The sequence below is a fragment of the Perca fluviatilis genome, chromosome 17 (genome assembly GCF_010015445.1).
Source record: "Perca fluviatilis chromosome 17, GENO_Pfluv_1.0, whole genome shotgun sequence".
Taxonomy (NCBI): Eukaryota; Metazoa; Chordata; class Actinopteri; order Perciformes; family Percidae; genus Perca; species Perca fluviatilis.
The window spans coordinates 33,617,647-33,639,083 of record NC_053128.1 but is presented as its reverse complement, the minus strand read 5'-3'; the positions used below and the strand labels follow the sequence as shown (position 1 = coordinate 33,639,083).

General features: G+C 43.7%; 1 protein-coding gene across 3 annotated transcripts in view; it reads right to left on the bottom strand.

Moving 5' to 3' along the window:
- The window catches only part of xpo7 (exportin 7), a 40,723-nt gene that overhangs the window by 17,676 nt on the left and 1,610 nt on the right, over positions 1–21,437 (bottom strand). For 2 of the 3 annotated variants that reach the window (XM_039779943.1, XM_039779944.1), the window contains exons 2-15: positions 15,648–15,794; positions 14,976–15,069; positions 12,661–12,827; positions 11,788–11,853; positions 11,513–11,617; positions 9,750–9,779; positions 9,217–9,382; positions 8,524–8,597; positions 7,122–7,241; positions 4,861–5,007; positions 3,845–4,017; positions 2,911–3,104; positions 2,307–2,412; positions 1,791–1,926 (exon numbers count right to left, since the gene is read on the bottom strand). In XM_039779943.1, coding sequence (XP_039635877.1) covers positions 1,791–1,926; positions 2,307–2,412; positions 2,911–3,104; positions 3,845–4,017; positions 4,861–5,007; positions 7,122–7,241; positions 8,524–8,597; positions 9,217–9,382; positions 9,750–9,779; positions 11,513–11,617; positions 11,788–11,853; positions 12,661–12,827; positions 14,976–15,069; positions 15,648–15,794 — 1,725 coding nt within the window. The remainder of the gene's footprint in view (positions 1–1,790; positions 1,927–2,306; positions 2,413–2,910; positions 3,105–3,844; positions 4,018–4,860; positions 5,008–7,121; positions 7,242–8,523; positions 8,598–9,216; positions 9,383–9,749; positions 9,780–11,512; positions 11,618–11,787; positions 11,854–12,660; positions 12,828–14,975; positions 15,070–15,647; positions 15,795–21,437) is intronic. The other variant, XM_039779945.1, reaches the window with a different exon arrangement.

Genomic DNA, 21,437 nt, shown 5'->3' with positions numbered 1-21,437 from the left:
GATGTGGGGTATGGTGAAGGGCATGTGATGATGTGGGGGGCTATTTTAATTCCAAAGGCCAAGGGAACTTTATCAGGATGCATAGTATCCTGGATCCATGAAATAACTGGCCTTTCAAAATAAAGTCTGCATGCCTCTATGGGAATTTAACATACGGGTGGACTGACTTATGCCCCCTGTATTTTAAGGGAGAACATTTATTTATTTACGATACATTATTCATTCACAAAAAAAATTGGTGTCCTTAAAGGTTGGATTTTTCCTCATTTTTTTTTAACTAAGGCATTAAGATCAATTTTCAAAAGATGATTTTTTTATTCCTCTTTTGAGTGAGGACTGCTGACCCTCTTCCAAATTCTGCACCTAAGTCACATATTTCAAACGCGGCCCCTCGCAAATCAATCTGATATCAATTTAAGTTTGCAATAATTTTGATTTTCCAGAGTGAAGTTGAGTTTGACACCTTGATAGGGCTGCACAGTATATCTTTTTTTTTTTTTTTTAAATCGTCAGCGCAATATCAACATGCGCAATATACACATCGCAAAAGGCTACAACATATCGCAATCGACACTCGAGATATTTTGTGTGAGTTGAAAGAAAATATCAGCCGAAAACTGCACATAAAAGCGTAACTGTTGTTCTTTTTAAGTGGTGCCTTTTATATTCAATTCATTGTTCAATGAAAAACTGTTGGAAATGATTTCCTTTATTTGTTTTAAATTCAACAAGTGATTTGTTGTAATTAGCAGAATACTAAGAGCAGCAGAAATGCAGAATTGAGCACACTTTAATATCTGTTTATCTATCGCAAAAAATATCGTTATCGCGATATTCAACGACGTCATCGCACATTGCATATTTTCCTGGTATGGTGCAGCCCTACACCTCGACCTAAGTCCTCCACGTACCGAACACAGTCTGTCAGTCAGCATGAACCGGAGCACTTCACACCACGTCTGACAACACAACAGTAGATCACAGTGAGTGGCTCTATACAAACTGCTGCAGTCAGCAGGAGCAGACCCCACGGAGCCACGGACAAAAGACTGGCTCGCTTCCACCAACTTGGCCCCCCCCGCTACCAGCAGACAGTGCAGGGATACTGGGGGGAGGGGGTCGAAGCCAGGCGACTCTAGAGTCCCAGTGAGAGAACCAAAGGGTCTCCCCTGTTCTTTCTGACCACGGTGGGAGATCCGGAGCAGGAGAAGTTAACTCTCTCCTTGATTTCATGTTGTTTATGGAGAAGGAGAACCAGGAAATGAGTTTGGGGGGGGGGGCGGTTTCTCCACGTAGCTACGTGTGTACCCCCGACGTTGCTTTAACGCAGTAGCATAAATCACCCTTAATGCTGCGCGTCCCCAAGACGCAATTCAGCACATGAACATGGGGACAGTATAACATCTGACAGGCAGGTCAGCAGCGGTGTGTGTGTGTGTGTGTGTGTGTGTGTGTGTGTGTGTGTGTGTGTGTGTGTGTTGTGTCCCCTGTTCTTTCTGACCACGGTGGGAACTCTGGAGCAGGAGAAGTTACCCCTCTCCTTGATCTCATGTTGTTTACGGAGAAGGAGAACCAGAGAATGAACCGGGGGAAATGCGACGTGTAGTTACATTTTTCGAGAGGGGCACGTCTGGCTACGGCGTAGGGTCGGTATCTCCACGTACGTACCTACAGTACGTACGTACCCACGGCGTCAATTTAACGCAGAAGCGTGAATCGGCCTTTACACAGCATGCTACGGTCTGTCCGACAGGACCCAACACGGCTGCAGCGCTGAAAGCAGGGTTTACCTTTGATGATTTCTGCACCTGGTCTCCGATGTAGATCTTCCTGAACTGTTCGAAGAAGCTGAGCATGGCCAGCTCCAGTCGTTCGTTGCCGGCCTGGGCTAGCCGAGAGTCCGTCAGGTTCATCAGCTGGAGCACCCTGAGGTCAACACACAAACACGGGTGTTAAAAAGTTATGTGTAGTCCCTTTCTTTAACGACGACATACCTTTGTACACGCGTGCTATCTCGAGTGGATCCTTTTCTATCGTGAGTGTTGTTAGAAAGTGCTCCACAAGCAGCTTTATTAGCATGTCCAATTTAAATTGCGTTTGTGTGTGTGTGAGAGTGTGTGTTTGTGTGTATTTAATGTAGAAATGTACTTTTATATATTTATTTTATTTTGAAGGGGAATTTATGAAAACCTAAACTAATTCGATAAACAAACTAAGTGTGAAGAAAACATGTTTTTCTCTTAATAGTTCCTCAAAACAAGAGACTTTCAGGGGTTCCAAGTGCTCGTGTCTTCTTGAGTTCTTACCGGCAGACTAACTCTCCGTCCATGGCGTCCTGCTCATCCGTACTGGCAAAGGAAACCCGTCCGCCGATAACTGCCCCGATTATGTAAACCAACCACGTCAACCGACCTGCACGGGGACAAAACGCAGCGTTAGCAGCACATTTACATCCTAAAAACAAGATCCTCTCACCAGCCGCGGACTCACCTCGAGTGAATGTTTAGTGGGACATTTTGCTCCAAAACAATCAAGTTCAATGTATGGGGTAGCAAAAACCTGATAGTGGAGATGTGACACTCCGGTTGTGTTAGTGTGGTAGTGTGAGTGTGTGTGTGTGAGTGCAAGTTTGAGTGTGTGTGTGTGTGTGTGAGTGAGAGAGTCAGTGAGTGGTAGTGTGAGTGTGTGGTAGTGTGTGTGTGTGTGTGTGTGTGAGTGCAAGTTTGAGTGTGAGTGTGAGTGAGGGAGTGAGAGTGAGTGTGTGTGTGAGTGAGTGTGAGTGAGTGGTAGTATGTGAGTGTGTGTGTGTGTGTGTGTGTGTGTGTGTGTGTGTGTGTGTGTGTGTCTGTGTCTGTGTGTGTGTGAGTGGTACTGTGTGTCTGTGTGTGTGTGTGCGCGTGCAGCTCGTACCCTCCTGCACCGTGATGTCCGCGGCGCTGGAGTTGGTGGACTGCAGCAGCTCCTGGTAGGTCTGCGCCGCCTGGTCGAACAGCTGGACCAGCAGAGCGCACGTCTTCTCGTACTCGCACCTCCCGATGGTGGACAGCTGGTCCAGCTGCTGCTGCACCAGCCCCGCGTCATCCAGGGGGTCTTCCAAACCATCTCTGTAGAGGCAACAGGTACACTCATTCAGCTCGGGAACCTAACATCCAATGGGTGTTCTTGTGGGTCTGACAAGCAAACAAGCTGTTTTTTTTTTTTTACCATGCAGTTCTTCCTTTTATTGGCTCATAATCATAGCACAAAACAATCAGCAGGACTGTGCGTCTCAAACACGAGATACCAACAAAACAGGGACCCACGCGTAGAAACCATTGCTCCTTAACTCTAGGGCTGCAACTAACGACTGTTTCCATTATCGATTCATCTGTTGATCATTTCCTCAAAGTACAAGGGGATGTTTTTAAATGTCTTGTCAGTTCAAAACCTTAAGATATTCAGTTTAATGTGATATAAAACAGAAAAGAGATCAGTCGACTTATCAACTCAGAGCGGGCAGCGCCAGAATATAAGTAGTGTGTGTGTGTGTGTGTGTGTGAGAGAGTGTGTTTGAGTGAGTGAGTGTGTGAGTGTGTGTGAGTGGCAGTGTGTGTGTGTGAGTGAGTGAGTGTGAGTGTGTGCGGTAGTGTGTGAGTGTGTGTGCAGTAGTGTGTGAGTGTGTGTGTGAGAGTGGTTGTGGTTGTGTGTGTGTGTTTGTGTGTGTGTTTTTGTTACAGATATAAAAGAATTGTTAAAGTGATATCCAACATCTGTGTAAATTCCTGGTCAACAAAGTAAAAGTCTGACACTGTTTCCACGCTGTAAAGCTTTTGGTTTTGGGTGTTTTTCCCCGAGCAGATCTCACCTGAGGATGACGTGGACCGACTCCAGCCGCGATGTGATGTAGGCCTTGGTGACCTCGGGGGTGTAGGTCTCCAGCAGGTGAGGCTCGGTGGCTTTGACGTAGGGGACCGACGCCGCCAGACGCTGCCACAGACTCAGCAGGTAGTGGACACTGTTGGGGGCAAACTCCCAGTGCTGGCACACCGGAGGAGAGCAACACGTGAGTCTATGGGAACTACCCCTGCAAGTCTGAGGGCCCTATCTCGCACCTGGCGCAGCGCAGAGCCCGACCCAAGTGTCTTTGCTAGTTTAAGACCGACACAGTTTTCAGTTTTCCGTCCAGCGCCCGCGTCGTTTAAATAACAAATGCACCTGCGCCCATCTGTGGCCCATGGGTGTGCTGGTCTTACAGGGAGGTGTGTTCAAGTGCATTCTGGGCGTGCTGGTCTTACAGGGAGGTGTGTTCAGGTGCATTCTGGGAGTATTGCTATCTTGAGGCAGCGGGAAGTGATGGCGCCATTGACCAACAAAAACCTGGTCTAAAGTCAATAACGCAGCATTTCATTGTTATTTTAACAGAGCATTAGTAAAATGCTCCTAGGCTCGTGCACAGCGTGCGCACACTATGCTTGTTACACACACACACACACACACACACACACACACACACACACACACACACACACACACACACACACACACACACACACACACAATTACAAATAAAAATATTAGGGTGTAAATCCTCTATCATAACAGCAATGCTCCAAGGTCCAAACGTGCCTGGCTTTTAAAGGGAATGGGAGATGATCTCTGATTGGTTGATTGCATGTTACGCCCAAAACACACCTCTGATTAATGAAGACACTAAGTACAACCCTTTAGGACCAGGCGCACGGACACTTTTTTTCTGCCGTCAAACTAGCAAAAGTGGATTTGGACACGCCCTAAACACAGCTGAGCCTGGCGCTTCACTCCGTGCGCTCAGATTGTTAAAATAGGACCCTGAGACTCTGAAGAGAAAGAGTGGACACCCACCTGCAGACTGGTGACGGTGAAGTTGGCTATGAGGCGAATAACTTCGGGGTAGTTTTCTACTTTGACCAGCTCCCCCAGCTGGTAGTTGCTCTTCAGCCTCGCCAGCAGACGGCAGAACTCGTGGTAGTTATTCGGATCCGGCAAACACTGAAACACAAACATGTCACATGGTCAAACAAGCAGCTGGCAGCTTTCAACGTTAAGGCTCTCTTTCACTCGTCGAAAAGAACCCCCAAAAAACCGCATGAAAAAAACATCAAATGTAAAAAAATACGTCCAAAGTAAACAGCGAAAAAAAAAAAAAATCTGAAACTTTATAAAAACATTGATTCAAAAAAAAGCAACAACCACCAACTCAACTGTTGATTGGCCGACGGCACATTGAAGTCAAATCATTCAACAAGTATTCTCCGTGACTGTCATGATGAATTGTATTTATATTATACTGTTAATCCAAACTTAATATGATAATAATGTATGCGTGTTGCTTCCTTTAAATGGCAGGTTGTGGTCTACTAGCGGGGCCTGCTTTGGTTGTTTAATACATTGATCAACGTTGATTGTGATTGGTGGTTGGCTGTGCATGCAGAGCCTGCATGTTACACACTAGCAACAAACTGTGTATCCAAGAACACTTGACGTTCTATCAGACACAGACTGCTGTTGTAGATTAGCGTTACGTTTCCAGCGATCGCGGCTCCAAACCGTAACGTTAGTTGGGACTTTTTCTTTAGGCTACCTATAGTAGCTTTAGCCTGGCTGGTAGCAGCTTTCTGTGATGAAAAATGGCCGGGAGATGTCGTGATTACGTTGCATTAATCAGGTGATTTAGTTTGTCTTTGCAGCGAACATAAAACACTGACTACTGTAGCTTCACTGCCCATGGAAAAGCATGTGCATCACTGATGATGACGTGATTTACGTTACGATGACGCCCCAATGGGAGAGTGGGTTGTTACATTTACTTTCCCCGGGCCATCGGGAATAGCCTGGCTCCTCCCTCCTACGTACTTCTGCTCAATTTTCATTTTCCTTCAGTACGTAATCTGGGTTTGCGGTGCATTCTTGGTGTTTTTTCCGGTCGATTTGTGGCTGAGGATGATGACGATGAGGTCGTGAGCTAGTTTGAGTTGTAGTTCCGTAATGGCGGCGGAGAAAGATGTGAGCGAAGCCATTCAGCAACGTGGCAACGCTGCCGAATATCCAGAAGTTAAAGCCCGAGCAAGATCAATCTTTGCTGAGTTGTGTTGGTGGCCATGACGTCGTGGCCCTCCTCCCCATGGAGTTCGGGAACAGTTTGATTTTCCAGCTCGCTCCGTTAGTGGTGAAGGAGTTAGCTAAGGCTAACGCTAGCGATGCTAAGCCAACGTCACGACCAAATGTTAGCGATTGGTTCTGGCAGATCCAGAGTGGCTCTGGGCAGATCCAATAGTTTTAAACTTCAACAGAGTACCCGCCTTCAAGGAAGTTAACACTTGTCAATGGAGAGAGGCCAGACTCTCTGGACCAATGAAATGGACCAGAGTCTGGTATAACCAGGCTAATGGACCAGAGTCTGGTAGGACCAGGCTAGTGTACCAGAGTCTGGTAGGACCAGGCTAATGGACCAGGCTAGTGTACCAGAGTCTGGTAGGACCAGGCTAGTGTACCAGAGTCTGGTAGGACCAGGCCAATAGACCAGAGTCTGGTAGGACCAGGCTAATGGACCCGAGTCTGGTAGGACCAGGCTAGTGGACCAGAGTCTGGTAGGACCAGGCTAATGGACCCGAGTCTGGTAGGACCAGGCTAGTGGACCAGAGTCTGGTAGGACCAGGCTAATGGACCAGAGTCTGGTAGGACCAAGCTAGTGTACCAGAGTCTGGTAGGACCAGGCTAATGTACCAGAGTCTGGTAGGACCAAGCTAGTGTACCAGAGTCTGGTAGGACCAGAGTCTGGTAGGACCAGGCTAGTGGACCAGAGTCTGGTAGGACCAGGCTAGTGGACCAGAGTCTAGCAGGACCAGGCTAATGGACCAGAGTCTAGTAGGACCAGGCTAGTGTACCAGAGTCTGGTAGGACCAGGCTAATGGACCAGAGTCTAGTAGGACCAGGCTAGTGTACCAGAGTCTGGTAGGACCAGGCTAATGGACCAGAGTCTAGTAGGACCAGGCTAGTGTACCAGAGTCTGGTAGGACCAGGCTAATGTACCTTGAACCCTGCAGATGGTGACAAAAAAAACTGAAGATGACAAAGCGAGCAGGACAAATGTTTGTGTGACCAACCTGTGGGTTTGCTAGTATCCTCTTCACTCCGTCCACCAGATGTGAGAGAAACTTTGCTCGTTCTGCATTGTTGAAGAGAGACCTCCGGACGGAGGCTATCTGAACTAGACAAGACAACACCTGCAACACACAAACACAGCACTCGGGCTCAAACAGGAGGCTCTAGGCTAGCTTCACACTCGGCGTCTCTTTGGTAGCTGCCAGTGTCTGTTTTACATTATAATCCTGTGGAGTAACCGTGTTTTCAAAAAAGTCCTGAGCGGTTTAATAAAAAAAAAATAATAATAATGTATACACCACTGCCAACGTTTTTTCTGTAGCTCAGAACTTCTTTTTGAAGTTGAAAAAAGTTCAACTTTTCTGAAGAAAAAAACCCAAAGAAAACCAAAATGCCCTACATTGAATGCTTTTTTTGACAGCTGACCAATGACAAGCGAAGCAGCGAGACCGTTCGTTTCCACAACAACAAGACAAGACTGGAGAAGGTGCCGATAGATAGATCTCTGTTAGGGCGCTGACGCACAGAGCCGATAATCGGCCGTCCAGTCTGGAGAGGTCGGTGACTCGAGTCTGTTCGGTGTGTCCCGTGCCGTCGTTTGTCGGATGAGCCGTCGGCCTTCATTTGGGACGATTTGACATTTTGAATCGGCCCGCGGGCAGTCGGACTCAATGACCAATCTGATTGGTGGAGCGCTAACCCTTGACTAGTGAATCACTGCACTTCTGTTACAACAATTACCGGAAATAACGAGCGGGATGAGTGTGACGAATGCATCTCAAAATCTGACTAAAATCTTTTAAACTGACCTTTGTTGATCTGAAATGAAGACCGATTCAGCAACTGCACGGCCTATTTCTCTCTTCAGATGTTTTCAGAAACACGTTTCGGTGAACTATTTTAGTACAATATGAGATCGGATTCTCAACGAGCCGCCATTATGGTTCGGCTTTGAAATTCAGGAGATGCCAGACCCACATGACGCGTCCGCCATTTCCGGTTTTTCATTTTTTGGGGGTGACAATACAGATTAGCGCCGCCTGCTGTTATGGAGACGTATTACGTCTCGCGCACGTGCAGAGCGTACGCTCAAGTTGGCGTCTCTTCGGTGTGTTCTGAGGAACTTTTTGGACCTCGGGGAGACCGATCAGTCCGACTGGCTTTTCTGCCGACGGTCAGTGACGGTTGGCGTGTCAGAGCCTTTAGTTCTCTAGACCGCTTAGTTTTATTTAGCACCTCTCTCTTGAACTGTAGCAGTAGCTGTTGTTATAGCAACAAAAGACAGCTGCTTTTTTTTAACTACAAAAGCATCAACTTTTTCTTGTCAAAAAAGATGCCAAGTGTGTGCATAGCCGTACACGTTATTCTACAAGTATTATATCATGATACGAAGATCTTACTCACCAACGGGGAAAGGGACGGAGGGATGGAATGATATAAATTGAAAAAGAGCTGCAGCGTCGAGGAATCGAGAAACGCTGCAAAACAGAAAATAAAAACAGAAGAAGTAGTCACAACACGTTTTAGAGTGACAATGCTTCAAATGGTGAAATCAGGGATGCAACTAACAGTTATTTTCAATAATGAGAATCCATTGGTTGGTCCATAAAAGTCAGAAAATTATGAAAAATGTTGGTTCAGGTTACCTAGGTAAGGACTACTAGCCAGTCAGAAGCAGAGTATGAGGGCGTGCCCTGACAGTACCTAGGTAAGGACTACTAGCCAGTCAGAAGCAGAGTATGAGGGCGTGCCCTGACAGTACCTAGGTAAGGACTACTAGCCAGTCAGAAGCAGAGTATGAGGGCGTGCCCTGACAGTACCTAGGTAAGGACTACTAGCCAGTCAGGAGCAGAGTATGAGGGCGTGCCCTGACAGTACCTAGGTAAGGACTACTAGCGAGCATACGTTACGCATCCAGTGTTGACAAAGTCGCGTAACCTTGCCCCTATTTTCAACTGTTACTAACAGTTGCTAAAACGTTGTGTGATGGGAAAAATCCTAGGGGAAACACTGAATGGACAACTACTTGGCCCCCCTCTGCTGAAACTGAATTCAGGGCTTAAACTCTGTGTCTCTGTGCTCGCTGGCTGCAGCTACCTGATCTCCATGACGTGGGGATCTGTACGGTGCAGAGGTCGTCCGACGACTCGTCTGTGGAGGTTCCTATAAAGTCGTAGTTGAGGCAATTGTAGCTGAGTTTGAGCAGCTGCATCAGCAGACCGTGCTGAGACTCATCGTTCAGGTTCAGGTTCTTCCCCGAAGCCTGGAAACAAACACAGCCCGACATCAGACAAAACCTGCAGGCGCCAACTTCTCACAGTTACTCATATTTTTGGCTGATTAAAGTGTGTTTAAGTTCAAGTTTGTGTCGCTAGGAGTCCAGTGTCTCCAGCTGGCTAAGTTCAGTCACATGCTCTTTACTCCAAACTTATGTTTTATTACTTCATCAGATTGTTACAGCACAATACAATGATTACGCTCTTACAAAAACATAGGACAAAAGGTCTGCTGAGAGGAATTCATTTAAAAGGGTAAGTAGCTCGGTGACACTGACTGATTTAAAGTCTTCTCTAATAACATCTGACTTGGTATGTTTTATCATTGTTGGTGTATTTGTAAGAACTGCTCACAATTGTTACTGTTTGTTCACTTTGTTTTGTCTTTATGAAGAGAAAGAGAAAGGGAGAAAACAGAAAAGTTAATATAGTTTTGTACAAACAAATATATATATATATATATATATATATATATATATATATATATATATATATATATATATATATATATATATATATATATATATAAACCAAAAGGTGTCTGGTGGAGTTTGGTGATGGTGATTTCGGGGCTGTTTCATGTTAAACTAAAAGGATCTTACTCTTTAACTAAAAGGTCTATCTCTGTAGGGATCCATCCCATAATGTTGTCAAACACTTAGAATAATAATCTGAGTCTGTCAGCAGCAAAAAACAGAACTTTTAGTGGCTAGTTCATTTAAAAAAAAATGTAGCCACTGCCCCCCGCTATAGAAGAGTGTTTTTAACTCCGCTTTGCACCTTCGTTGTCGATCCTTCGTTTGTCGTTTGAAAATAATATTTAAACTCAAATATCCTACCCATAGAAATAAAATGACTACGAAACAACTAAAACATTTTAGGTTAACACAGCATGTGTGTGTGTGTGTGTGTGTGTGTGTGTGTGTGTGTGTGTTTGTTTGTTTGTTTGTTTGTTTGTTTGTTTGTTTGTGTGTGTGTGATTCAGGGAAAACAAATACTGATGCATTCTTAACTAGGGTTGGGTATTTTTTCAGTGCTAAAACGATACGTATGCAACAATGCCGGTTTAAAAACTACAGTTGGCGACACTAAAGAACGGCTTGTTTATCTCTAAGGCCATATGTCATATTTATACGATTTATTGAAAATGTAACAACTTATAACAATAACTTATTTCGCCAGTATATTGCTGTAAAAGGACAAAAACAACCACTAGATGGGAAAAGGATAGTTTACAAGAACTCTGAATGCACCATTCACCGACCGTAGTTTTTTTTTAACCGGCATCGTTGCATAAGTATCGTTTTAGCACTGAAAAAAATCCTAAATATACCCTAACCCTAGCTAAGAATCAGACAGTATTTATTTCCCCTGATTCTCACACACATGCACACACTCACGCGAACAAAGATGCGTTAAAACCACTCTGCTACTGCTGCAGCGGCTTTCATTTTGAAACCAAATCGCCACTAGAAGCACTAGTGCTGTAACGACATGCGATATGGTTCGGTGCATCCTTACAGCCCTAATGAGCACTTTCAGCCGACGCTGCTGTCTCGTTTAAAGCTACAGTGCGTAGTTTCTATCCCCCCAGGAGGAATTCTAAGCAATGACAACAACACTGTCGGCGCGTCGACATGATACAAGCCCTCCGTGATCCTTCCCACCCCTCCTCCACACAGTTGCCAGTAGCCTAGGAGAACACGGAGGATTAAAAAAACATGACGGACTCTTCAGAAGATAATGATCTTCACTCGAGTTTCTGCGCGGGAAAGTCACCGGAAGCCACGATCTTCTGAACATAGCCATACTGAGAAATCCAGAGAGAGTTGTGTGGAGCTGATTTGATGTCTGCTGTCTTAATTAGCTTTGTGGCATCTCATTTGGTAATGGCTTGTATGTAACGGACGTTCAATAATAGAAAACAGTTGCACAATAAAGCTTTGATACTGGACCAATTTCAGAAAATGTCATTTCTATCAGTCACTTAGACAAAAAAAACATGGGGAAAAAATAGGGTGCAGGTTGTAAAAAAATGAATATATTTAACACCCTAATTAACAAAAGTATGATTTCCTCTTTTTGTTTGATATTCTTTGTAAAGAACAGAGACGTACCTGTTTAAGGAGGTTGCAGGAAAGCGTGAAAATGTCGAAGAGGGAGGAGTCTCTGAACGACGACGCTATCTTCCTGTGTTTGGTCAGAGGATGTGTCGTGTCGGCCTGAAGAGAGAACAACAGGCCGCGGTGAACATTTTCAACACGACAGAGAGAGAGAGAGAGAGAGAGAGAGAGAGAGAGAGAGAGAGAGAGAGAAAAGAGAGAAAAAGAGAGAGAGAGAGAGAGAGAAAGAGAGAGAGAGAGAGAGAGAAGAAACTGGGAGGACAGCTTACCTGATTGATCTCATTGGTCAGCTGGGACAGGATGGTGACCCCGATGATGCAGTGTTCAACGCTATCCTGTAAACACACCAGTTACACATCAGGAACACGGGACAGAAACACATCCCGTTACACACCGAGGGCCCTATCTCGCACCCAGCGCAGAGCCCGACCCAGTATCTTAGCTAGTTTAAGACCGACGCAGTTGGCAGTTTCCCGTCCAGCGCCCATGTTGTTTAAATTAGAAACGCACCTGCACCCATCTGTGGCCAATGGGCGTGTTGGTCTTACAGGGAGGTGTGTTCAGGTGAAAATCCTCCATCATAATAGCAATGCTCCAAGGTCCAAACACGCCTGGCTTTTAAAGGGAATGGGAGATGATCTCTGATTGGTTGATTGCATGTTACGCCCAAAACACCCCTCTGATTAATGAAGACACTAAGGACAACCCTTTAGGACCAGGCGCCCGGCACACAGACACTTTTTACCACCGTCAAACTAGCAAAAGTGGATTTGGACACGCCCTAAACACACCTGCACCAGGCGCTTCACGCAATTTCCCAAGTCCCTTTAGGGGCTCCGTAGATAATCGATTACTCAGCAGAAAATTTTGTTTTTTTTTATTCTTATGGAGATTCCTGGCTCTTTTCAGTTTTATATCATATTAAACTGAATATCTTTCAGATTTGGAAGGACAAAACTAAACATATGAAGACATCACCTCGGACTTTGAGAAACTGGGATGGACATTTTCTACTTTATTCTGATTTTACAGAGCAAACGATTATTGGATTAATCTAGAAAATAATGGCAGATTAATCAACAATGAAAATAATTGTTAGGTAGCTGCAGCCCTATTAAACATCATCACACACACACACACACCTGTAGAAAGCGCGTCACATCGGCGATGACGTTTCTGAAGACGTAGTCATCTTTTTGACAGTCGAACCAGCCCAGTTTGGTGATCCGGGCGTACAGCTGGATCAGAGCCTGCGTCACAAACGCTGCTAACTTTGGCCGCGTGGCCAGATAATTCAGAACATAGTTCCCTGAAAATCATAAACAGACAAAGAAACACAAAATACACAGCGCCATGAGATCAGCGGAACACCACACCTGAAGGACGCTGATATAAGATTGACTCCTTTACGCTCTGGCCAGTCCCTCCAGAAAAATGTGATTATGCGATCACATAATTCAACGCATAATCAGCCAAAGGCCGTATATTCATGCAGGGGCCGAATTTTTTCAAATATGCCGCACTTTCGCCGCATAAATTGTGGTGCTTGCATGACTTCATAATCCCCGCATTTTCGTTGCAAAAAAGTCACATAATAATCTTAGCAGAAAGTTGAAAAATTTTTGCGTTTACTTCACACAAGAGCATCCATTTTCCCCTGTTGCCATGGGAACGTTATGAAGGGACGCAATTACGCGACGTGAACATAATCAAAAAGCAGGGTGTTGGAGGTTGAATTTGACATGTTGTCCTCTGAGTCTCTTAAGTTGGTATCCAATAAGAAAGCTATCTTAATATCTGATGTCTATATTATTAACGATTTTTAAAAGTCTGTCTCTTCTTTATCTGTTATTTCCCTCTGTTTAGACTATTACTTTTATTTTTACTTTAATATTAATTATTTGTATATATTTTTGTATCTTATTTGTTTATTTATTGCAAGGACTGAATATCTGTAAACTAGTTTTGGAAATTAAGTTTAAAAAAAGCAGGTTGTTGGGGGGGGGAAAATCACTTTTTCATCAAACTGCAGTTTTTGCAAGTTCCCGCAATTTCATCGCATAAAATTGCATAAATATCTCGCATATTCCATCGCATTTTTTAAGAAAACGTGCCGCATAATCAAGGATTTTTGCCCGCAACTATCACAAAAAAACTCTGTCTGTCTGGCAACATTGAGCGTGTAACGCATGTGGACTGTTACGACCCAGCAAAAAAACTCATTCATTCCCATGGCAATAACCCAATTAAATAAGATGTGGGGAGGGGTATGACTGGAGGAGGAATATATGTGTGTGCACTAGTTCCATTTATTTATGACATTAGGCCTTTTAGGGAAGTGCAACATACTCTATTTACTGATGTGTGTATGTTTATGTATATGTGTTAGATAAATAGTGCTGGAGATGTCTGGGTCAATGTTTGTGTTGTGGATTATGCGTCAACATGCCTGTACAGTACAACTACTAATGGCCTCTCGGGGACATTCAAGTTGTCTAAGTCGGAGTCTAAATCTACTGTCAGCTGTTATCAGAGGACGCAGGGGAGGCAACCAAGAAATAAAAACACAAACTCTCAAAATAAAACTGCCAACACGCTCACTGACAGTCATTCAGTCGCTCCCTGTCTATCGGGAGTTTAATTTAAAAGACATATAGACACTTTATGATGCATTTCTGTGCACACCCCTTGCGTAAAAATATATAAATAGAAGACTGTCCTGTTTTTTACTCTTGTAGAGCAGATCTCGGTGGAGCAGATGCACCACTCCGCTGCTCTCTGTCCGGTGTCGCCGGTGTCATCGATTATAGTGGAAGCGTAGCGTTGGAACGACCGCTTTGCACACGTTACGCTGCAACGCAGCCGGCCCGTCAGGTTTTGAAACTTGGTATTGACGGACGATACTTTAGACACTTTAGAGGCAAAATGTATGGAATTGGGTACCCAGTAGAGGGTGACACGGGAATCAACTGTCGCTCCCATCCCATCCCGAGCCAACGAAAATACTCCCGTCATATCATGATCACATGACTGCCCCCCTGCCCCCAAAAATCCTGTCCTGAGAAAGACTCCCGAATCCCGTCCCGCTCCCGTTTGGTTCCCTATGTTGTCTAAAGTTATCAGACTCTCTGTGTGTTTGTGTGTGTGTGTGTGTGTGTGTGAGCAGCTCCTCTGCTCTGCTGCGCTGATGTTGTTGTGTTAATGCAGCGCTGCAGAGCGGTTGGTCTCTCACTGCTGGGGGGGGTTGGATAGTGACCCTTTTTGGAGACTGCCGCGGGTCACGGTATTCCCAATCAACAAACGTACTGGGAGTTGTAAGTGGTTCTCTTTCCTAAAACAAAATGAATCCCGTGACCTGCAGGAGTCCCGAAAAACTGTCCCCCTCTAGTACCCAGCCCTACTGAGGAGACGGCGAATACAAAGCCGGCTGAAAGGTAGCGTTGGGAGCGGTACTCACGGATGTCGATGCGTTGTTCGAGGGGCAGAGGGTTGGCGGTCCGAGACACCAGTTTAGACAAACACGTGGCCGCAAGCAGCTGAGAATACGATGACTGCAACGAGAGGGGAAATATCATGTCAGTTACAAAATGAAGTCAGTTCACTGACAACAGGGAGGGGAAGGAGTTCTTAAAAATCACACAACAAACAACATTAAAATGAACTAATTAAACATTCCCAATAATAATAATCCTTATTGTGGTGCTGCAGAAACGTCCCGGCCTAGAAATTGTACCCTACAGACTAAAGAAAAAAATCTTCTCTTGGTACAGATCCTCGCAAAAATCACCAAAATGATCATTCCCTCCAATATCGTGAATCCTATCGCAATAATCAGTCAAAAATAATTGCAATTAAGATAATTTCCTCACATCGTGCAGCCCTAGGGGTGCGTAGAAAACACCAAGATGTTTTTTGGATTCCAACACGTAACATGTAACAGTCTGCAGCTAGAGCTAGGAGCTAAAAGACACACACACTACACAGACAGACGGATGTGGGATCCGAAACCGAGAGTTTTGTGCATTTTGGCTGATAATGCTTGAGTTCTTCTCCTTCTCCTTGTCATATAAAGTATGTTTCACAGTGTTGTACGGTCTCAGTTCTTCTCTGGGAATAAGTGCGTACTCACGCTGCCTCTCTCCAGCAGCAGCTGACATTTGCTGAGACAGTCGGGGCTGTTGGTGAACTCCACCAGAGCTTTCTCCGCCTGGTGTCGGACGGTGGTGTCGGTCGTCTCGTACAGCTGCTTACACAGGATCTCCAGCTGGGCAAGGCCCTAAAAAAACAGAGAGGAAAAGATGTTGGACACAGTAAGCTATCAACAGTCCCGTCTGACTGACAGACACAAGATAACCTTCATGATTGTAAAAGAAGAAACAATCACACAAATACACAAAAGGGCACGTTGTGTTACACACAGACCGAAAACTGACTGAAAACTGACCGGAAACTTACTAAAAACGGACCGAAAACTGACCGGAAACTTACTAAAAACGGACCGAAAACTTACTAAAAACAGACTGAAAACTGACTGAAAACTGACTGAAAACTAGGGATGCACCGATCCAATACTAAGATCGGATATCGGCCCCGATATTGACAAAATAGCTGGATCGGGGATCGGAAAAATTAACAGCTCCATGGACCGATCCAGTATTTTTTATTTTATTATTTCTCCGTGGCAGCACATCCTTCGTCATTCGTCAGCAGCGCGTGGGTCGCATGCTGGAAGAGGATTCACTATTTGGTTTCTACTGCTACATTTTATTTATTTAAATTGATTTTAAGAAGTTTGATTACATTCTATTTTCGATTTGAATGCACAATTGTTTTTTAAAATGACAAATAAGAATTCAATACTGTTCAGTCTGTTATTTTGTCTTAGTTAGGAAGGTCTGGTGCCTTCAGTCTCCTCCACATGGTGGAAGGAAGGTATATAAGGTGTACAAGTTTATTATTAATTCAACGACGGTATCGGATCGGTATCGGGTATCGACAGATACACAAAGCCCTGGCATCGGTATCGGGACTGAAAACAAACAGATACAGGTAAACGAGTGCAATCATATCAGAGCTGAAACAAAGAGCCTGAGAATAAGGGCTGGTACTTCTACGTAAAAACTCATTTCATTGGAAATTAAAGATCTTTCCGAGAGACAAAAGAAGGGAGTTCAAATTTAACGGTGATGGACGTTTCACTATTTCTGCCATTTTATAAACTAAATGATTAACAAACTTAAGCAAATAACTGGCAAATTAATATGTAACGAAAACAACAATCACTTAAAATTGAACATGCATGTTTGGCCTTTTAAAAAAAATCTCCAAATAAAACACGAGATGTCACTTTTAACACAATCGTAAGTATGCACATTTGGGGCAGATTGGGAGACGTTTGCTCCTCTGTACTTTTAATGCTCCGTGCATTTGTGGCAGGGCAGGAAAAGTGCCGAGTCATGCACAGTCACGGTGAGATGCCACTCACTGATCAATTCAAAATGGAGGGATGGACAGTTTAAAGATTAGAGGCGTTGGGGGATGTGGTGGTCTTCTCTTGGTTTTTGGAACACGCGTCGTTGCATTCACTGAGTGAAAAGTGACAAAAAACTGAGTGAAAACTGAGTGAAAAGTGACAAAAAAACAGTGAAAAGTGACAAAAAAATGAGTGAAAAGTGACAAAAAACTGAGTGAAAACTGAGTGAAAAATGACAAAAAAACAGTGAAAAGTGACAAAAAACTGAGTGAAAAGTGACAAAAAACTGAGTGAAAACTGAGTGAAAAGTGACAAAAAAACAGTGAAAACTGACAAAAAACTGAGTGAAAAGTGACAAAAAACTGAGTGAAAAGTGACAAAAAAAATGAAGTGAAAACTGACAAAAAAAAATTGTGAAAACTGACAAAAAACTGAGTGAAAACTGAGTGAAAACTGACAAAAAACTGAGTGAAAACTGACAAAAAAACGGAGTGAAAACTGACAAAAAAACGGAGTGAAAACTGACAAAAAAACAGACATGGGGGATGTGGAGGTCTTCTCTTGGTTTTTGGTACACATGTCGGTGCATTCACTGCTCACATTAGAGAGTGGGGAGTTTGGGGTATGGGATTTTTTTTGGAGATCAAGAGAGCGAGTGTTACATCGTGTGAACCTCTGCTGGACTCAGATAAGAACCATAACCCGCCTGTACGAGCCAGAAGAAACTCAGAAAACTTAAAAATGGATTTTAATGTGGAAAGATTACAAACTGTTAAGAGATAAAGAAAAATGAATGACGATGCAGTTTTCTTTTTTTTTTTTTTTTTTTTAACAGCCTAGGGCGTATCAAGTTTCTGAAATTAACTTTTTCACTCACCAGCCAAGTTGGTGAAAACAATCCACCGGCCGACGGCATGTTTTTACCGGACAAAATATTAAAATGACACTGAAGCAATCGGAATTTACACGTCATCTTCGATGCACCAGTATTTGCTATATGTACTCGAACCTCGTTACAACATGCCATCCCGCCCACATATTTTGTGATTATGTCATTATTCGATGTAATTTGCACTTTCATAAATACGAGATGCTGTATTTTCAGCTGTTTTATAGCTGATGGTCTTATTTTGTTTACAAGTTCCAGATGGAGTCTGGAGATGATGTTGGGTACTACTTATTGTTTACAGCTTACTTTACACACTCCAGGCTGTTGCAGCTTAGCCTGGTGAGAGCGTCCTGATCTGGCGAGCTCCAGTCTTCCACTCTCAGATCAGTCTGCCATCTTGAGATAGAGAACATTTGGAGCCGTTGGCCAAACGACCGACCAATCAGTGTTGGTTTTGAGGCGGGTTTAGGTGGTGATAGAGAGATGGTTTATCCAATCAGCTAACCAGTATTTTCAGACAGCGGTAGCCCTAATTCTGTTAGCCGCTCACTAATGCTTTTTCCTCTTGGATCCTTCTTTTGGAAGATGGACCAGGAACCTGAAATGGGGCCTTTTATTCCTAAATTCTCGTTACACAAACGGCAAATATCCTTCACTGACATGTTGCTAGCTTGCTGAGCTAACGAGTTATGCTTTGCCTGCAGCAGCAGCAGCAGCAGGGTTAGCCTGGCTTGTGGTTGTATTTGCATACGCTTCGTTGATCTGATTGGTTGATTTGACCCGTCTATCACCAACATAGGTGGTGATAGACAGATGGTTTATCCAATCAGCTAACCAGGATTTTCTCCTCTTCCCAAAAGTTCTCAAACGGAAAGTTCCCAGATGGATGTGCCGAGCAAATGCGAAGCGATCCATCTGGTGGAGTCAGGTTAGTTGCAGCTAGCTCAGCCCCGTTTGGGCATCATGCGCTTTTGACGATTTTGACTTTTTTTCCATACATTTTTTAAAGCGTTGACGTTTAATTCCGACTTTTTTTAAACCTCCTGTTGTCCTCGGGTCAAACTTGACCCGTTTTCGTAGCCGGGTTGGTCCAGTGGGTAGAGCAGGCGCACATATACTGAGAGGTTTATGCCTCGACACAGAGGTCCAGGGTTCGAGTCCGACCTGTGATGATTTCCTGCACGTCTCCTCTCTCCCCCCTTTCTCACCTAGCTGTCCTGTCAAAATTAAAAGGCTGAAAAGCCCCCCAAAAAATAATCTTAATCATCTTAAAAATGAATTCAAAAAAAGATTTGACTAGTTTTCATAAAGTTTCTATATCAGAAAATTTGGGTTTCTTTCAACCACATTGTCAAAAAAAAATAACGTGGATGGTTCCGTAAAATAAATGTTCAGTTCACTACTTTCATTGAATTTGGGTGTTTTGTTAAATTTTAGAGCATTTTGGAGAAAAAGAACATTGAAATTTTTTTACAAAATGTCTAAAAAATTAAAGTTAAAAAAAAAAGATTTTAAAAAATGGGGAAACGAACAAAAAACTTAAAAAAAAATACCCGACAAAAATATCGGAAAAATGTCAGGAAAAATTAGAAAAAGTGTCGACCAATTTCAGTTTTAAATTTTGACCCAGAAAACTAAAAGTTGCAGGTCAACGGGAAGACAACACGAGGGTTAAATGCTTTTGACTCTTGTCTCATGTTTATTTGGGATTTTTTTTAAACTAAGTTTGACTTTATTTTTTCCACCTATACCTTAGTCTCGCTTTGCCAGACCTTCCTCTACAGCGCTGCGGAGGAAGGTCTGGCTAGTCCACACAGAATTCCTGGTTTATTGGCATTTCTTTAAACCAATCACAGTCGTCTTGGGCGGGGCTAAGATCCGGACGGAGCCGCTGTATTATATTTCTTGTGTGTGAGTGAGAATGTGTGTTTATGTCCCTGTAACACAGTCATTTCACAGTTTGGGATTAATAAAGTCCATCCATCCATCCATCCATCCATGGTTCCTCTGCTAAAATAGTCTCAGGAAGGAACTGGTTTTGGTGGAACATGTGGACGTTCAAAAGTAGTTTTAGTCGTGCAACAGAAAACTGAGATTGGACAGATAGTCTAGCTAGCTGTCTGGATTTACCCTGCAGAGATCTGAGGAGCAGGTAACCATAGTCCTCACAGATCAGCCGGAGGTTAGAACGCCAACACAGAGACAGAGGAAGGAGACGCACATCTGGCGAAAACACACGCATCCGGAGGCAGTCCCGGAAGTAGAGAACGTCGCGGATATAGTCCAGTGTTTCTCAAATAGGGGTACGTGTACCCCTAGGGGTACTTTGGAAGACTGCAGGGGGTACAGGAGATATTTAACCCTTGTGTTGTCTTCCCATCAACCTTGAAAAAAACTTTTTCCAACATTTTTAAATTTCTCTATTAAACATTTTCAGCGCTTACTTCTACATCCCATATTTTCTGATATAAAACAAAAACTGAAAACGGGTCAATGTGACCCAAAATCAACACAAGGGTTAACAAAATGTTTAATAGTTAGGGCCGTTTAATGCTTCTGCGTCGAATCGACGGCGCTCCCCGGCAGACCCCTCTGCATCTACGCCCTAGCCTGATGTGCACCGCTCGAAAAATTTAAGTACACGTTACATTTCCCCCACCCAAACGACAACGTTTGAGAACCACCGATATAGACTAACTGTACCCAGACAGGACGAGTGAAAAGATATCTTAACGTGGAACCCTGCTTCGGTATCTACGCTGCTTGAGTCGGGATGTTATGGCAGTTTAAAATAAAGCCACTAGGCGTAATTATCCCCTTTCAGCCACTTGTTCACCGCCAGCGTTTCACCGCCTTCATAAACGGTTCAGTGATGTCCTTTTCTGAACTTACCAGACTGTTGTAGCTGTTCTATTATTTGCCTTTACCCACTTAGTCATTATATCAACATAACTGATGATCATTTATCAAAAATCTCATTGTGTGCATATTTTGTCAACCCCTACAATATCGCGACAATATCTATATCGAGGTATTTGGTGAAAAATAATCAGGATATTTGATTTTCTCCATATCGCCCGGCTCTAATCATCTGCTCTAGCTTTTCCAACGTTTCACACACAGATATGGAGATAACGACGGTCTCAAATGATGTGGAAAAAGAGACGCAAAACTACCAAAAAGAGACGCAAACCGACTACAAAGAGCCAAAACACACACACACACACACACACACACACACACACACACACACACACACACACACACACACACACAACCAAGAAGAGACACAACACGACTACATAGAGACACAAAATGTTTGGGGTTAATTGCTTTTTTCTTAAATTGAAAAACGTAGAATTTTCCAGAGGAAGGGCCCTTAATCTTACTTTAACTTAAATACTGATTTCTTGCACTTTAGCCATGTTACTTTAAACACTTATTGGCTAGTTTTTCTTTCCCGTCTTACTCTTAATTTTTTTGTACCTTAAACCCGACTGTGAGCAACTGCATCTTCTCGATTTCCCTGAGGGAATCAATGAAGTATTCTGATTTCG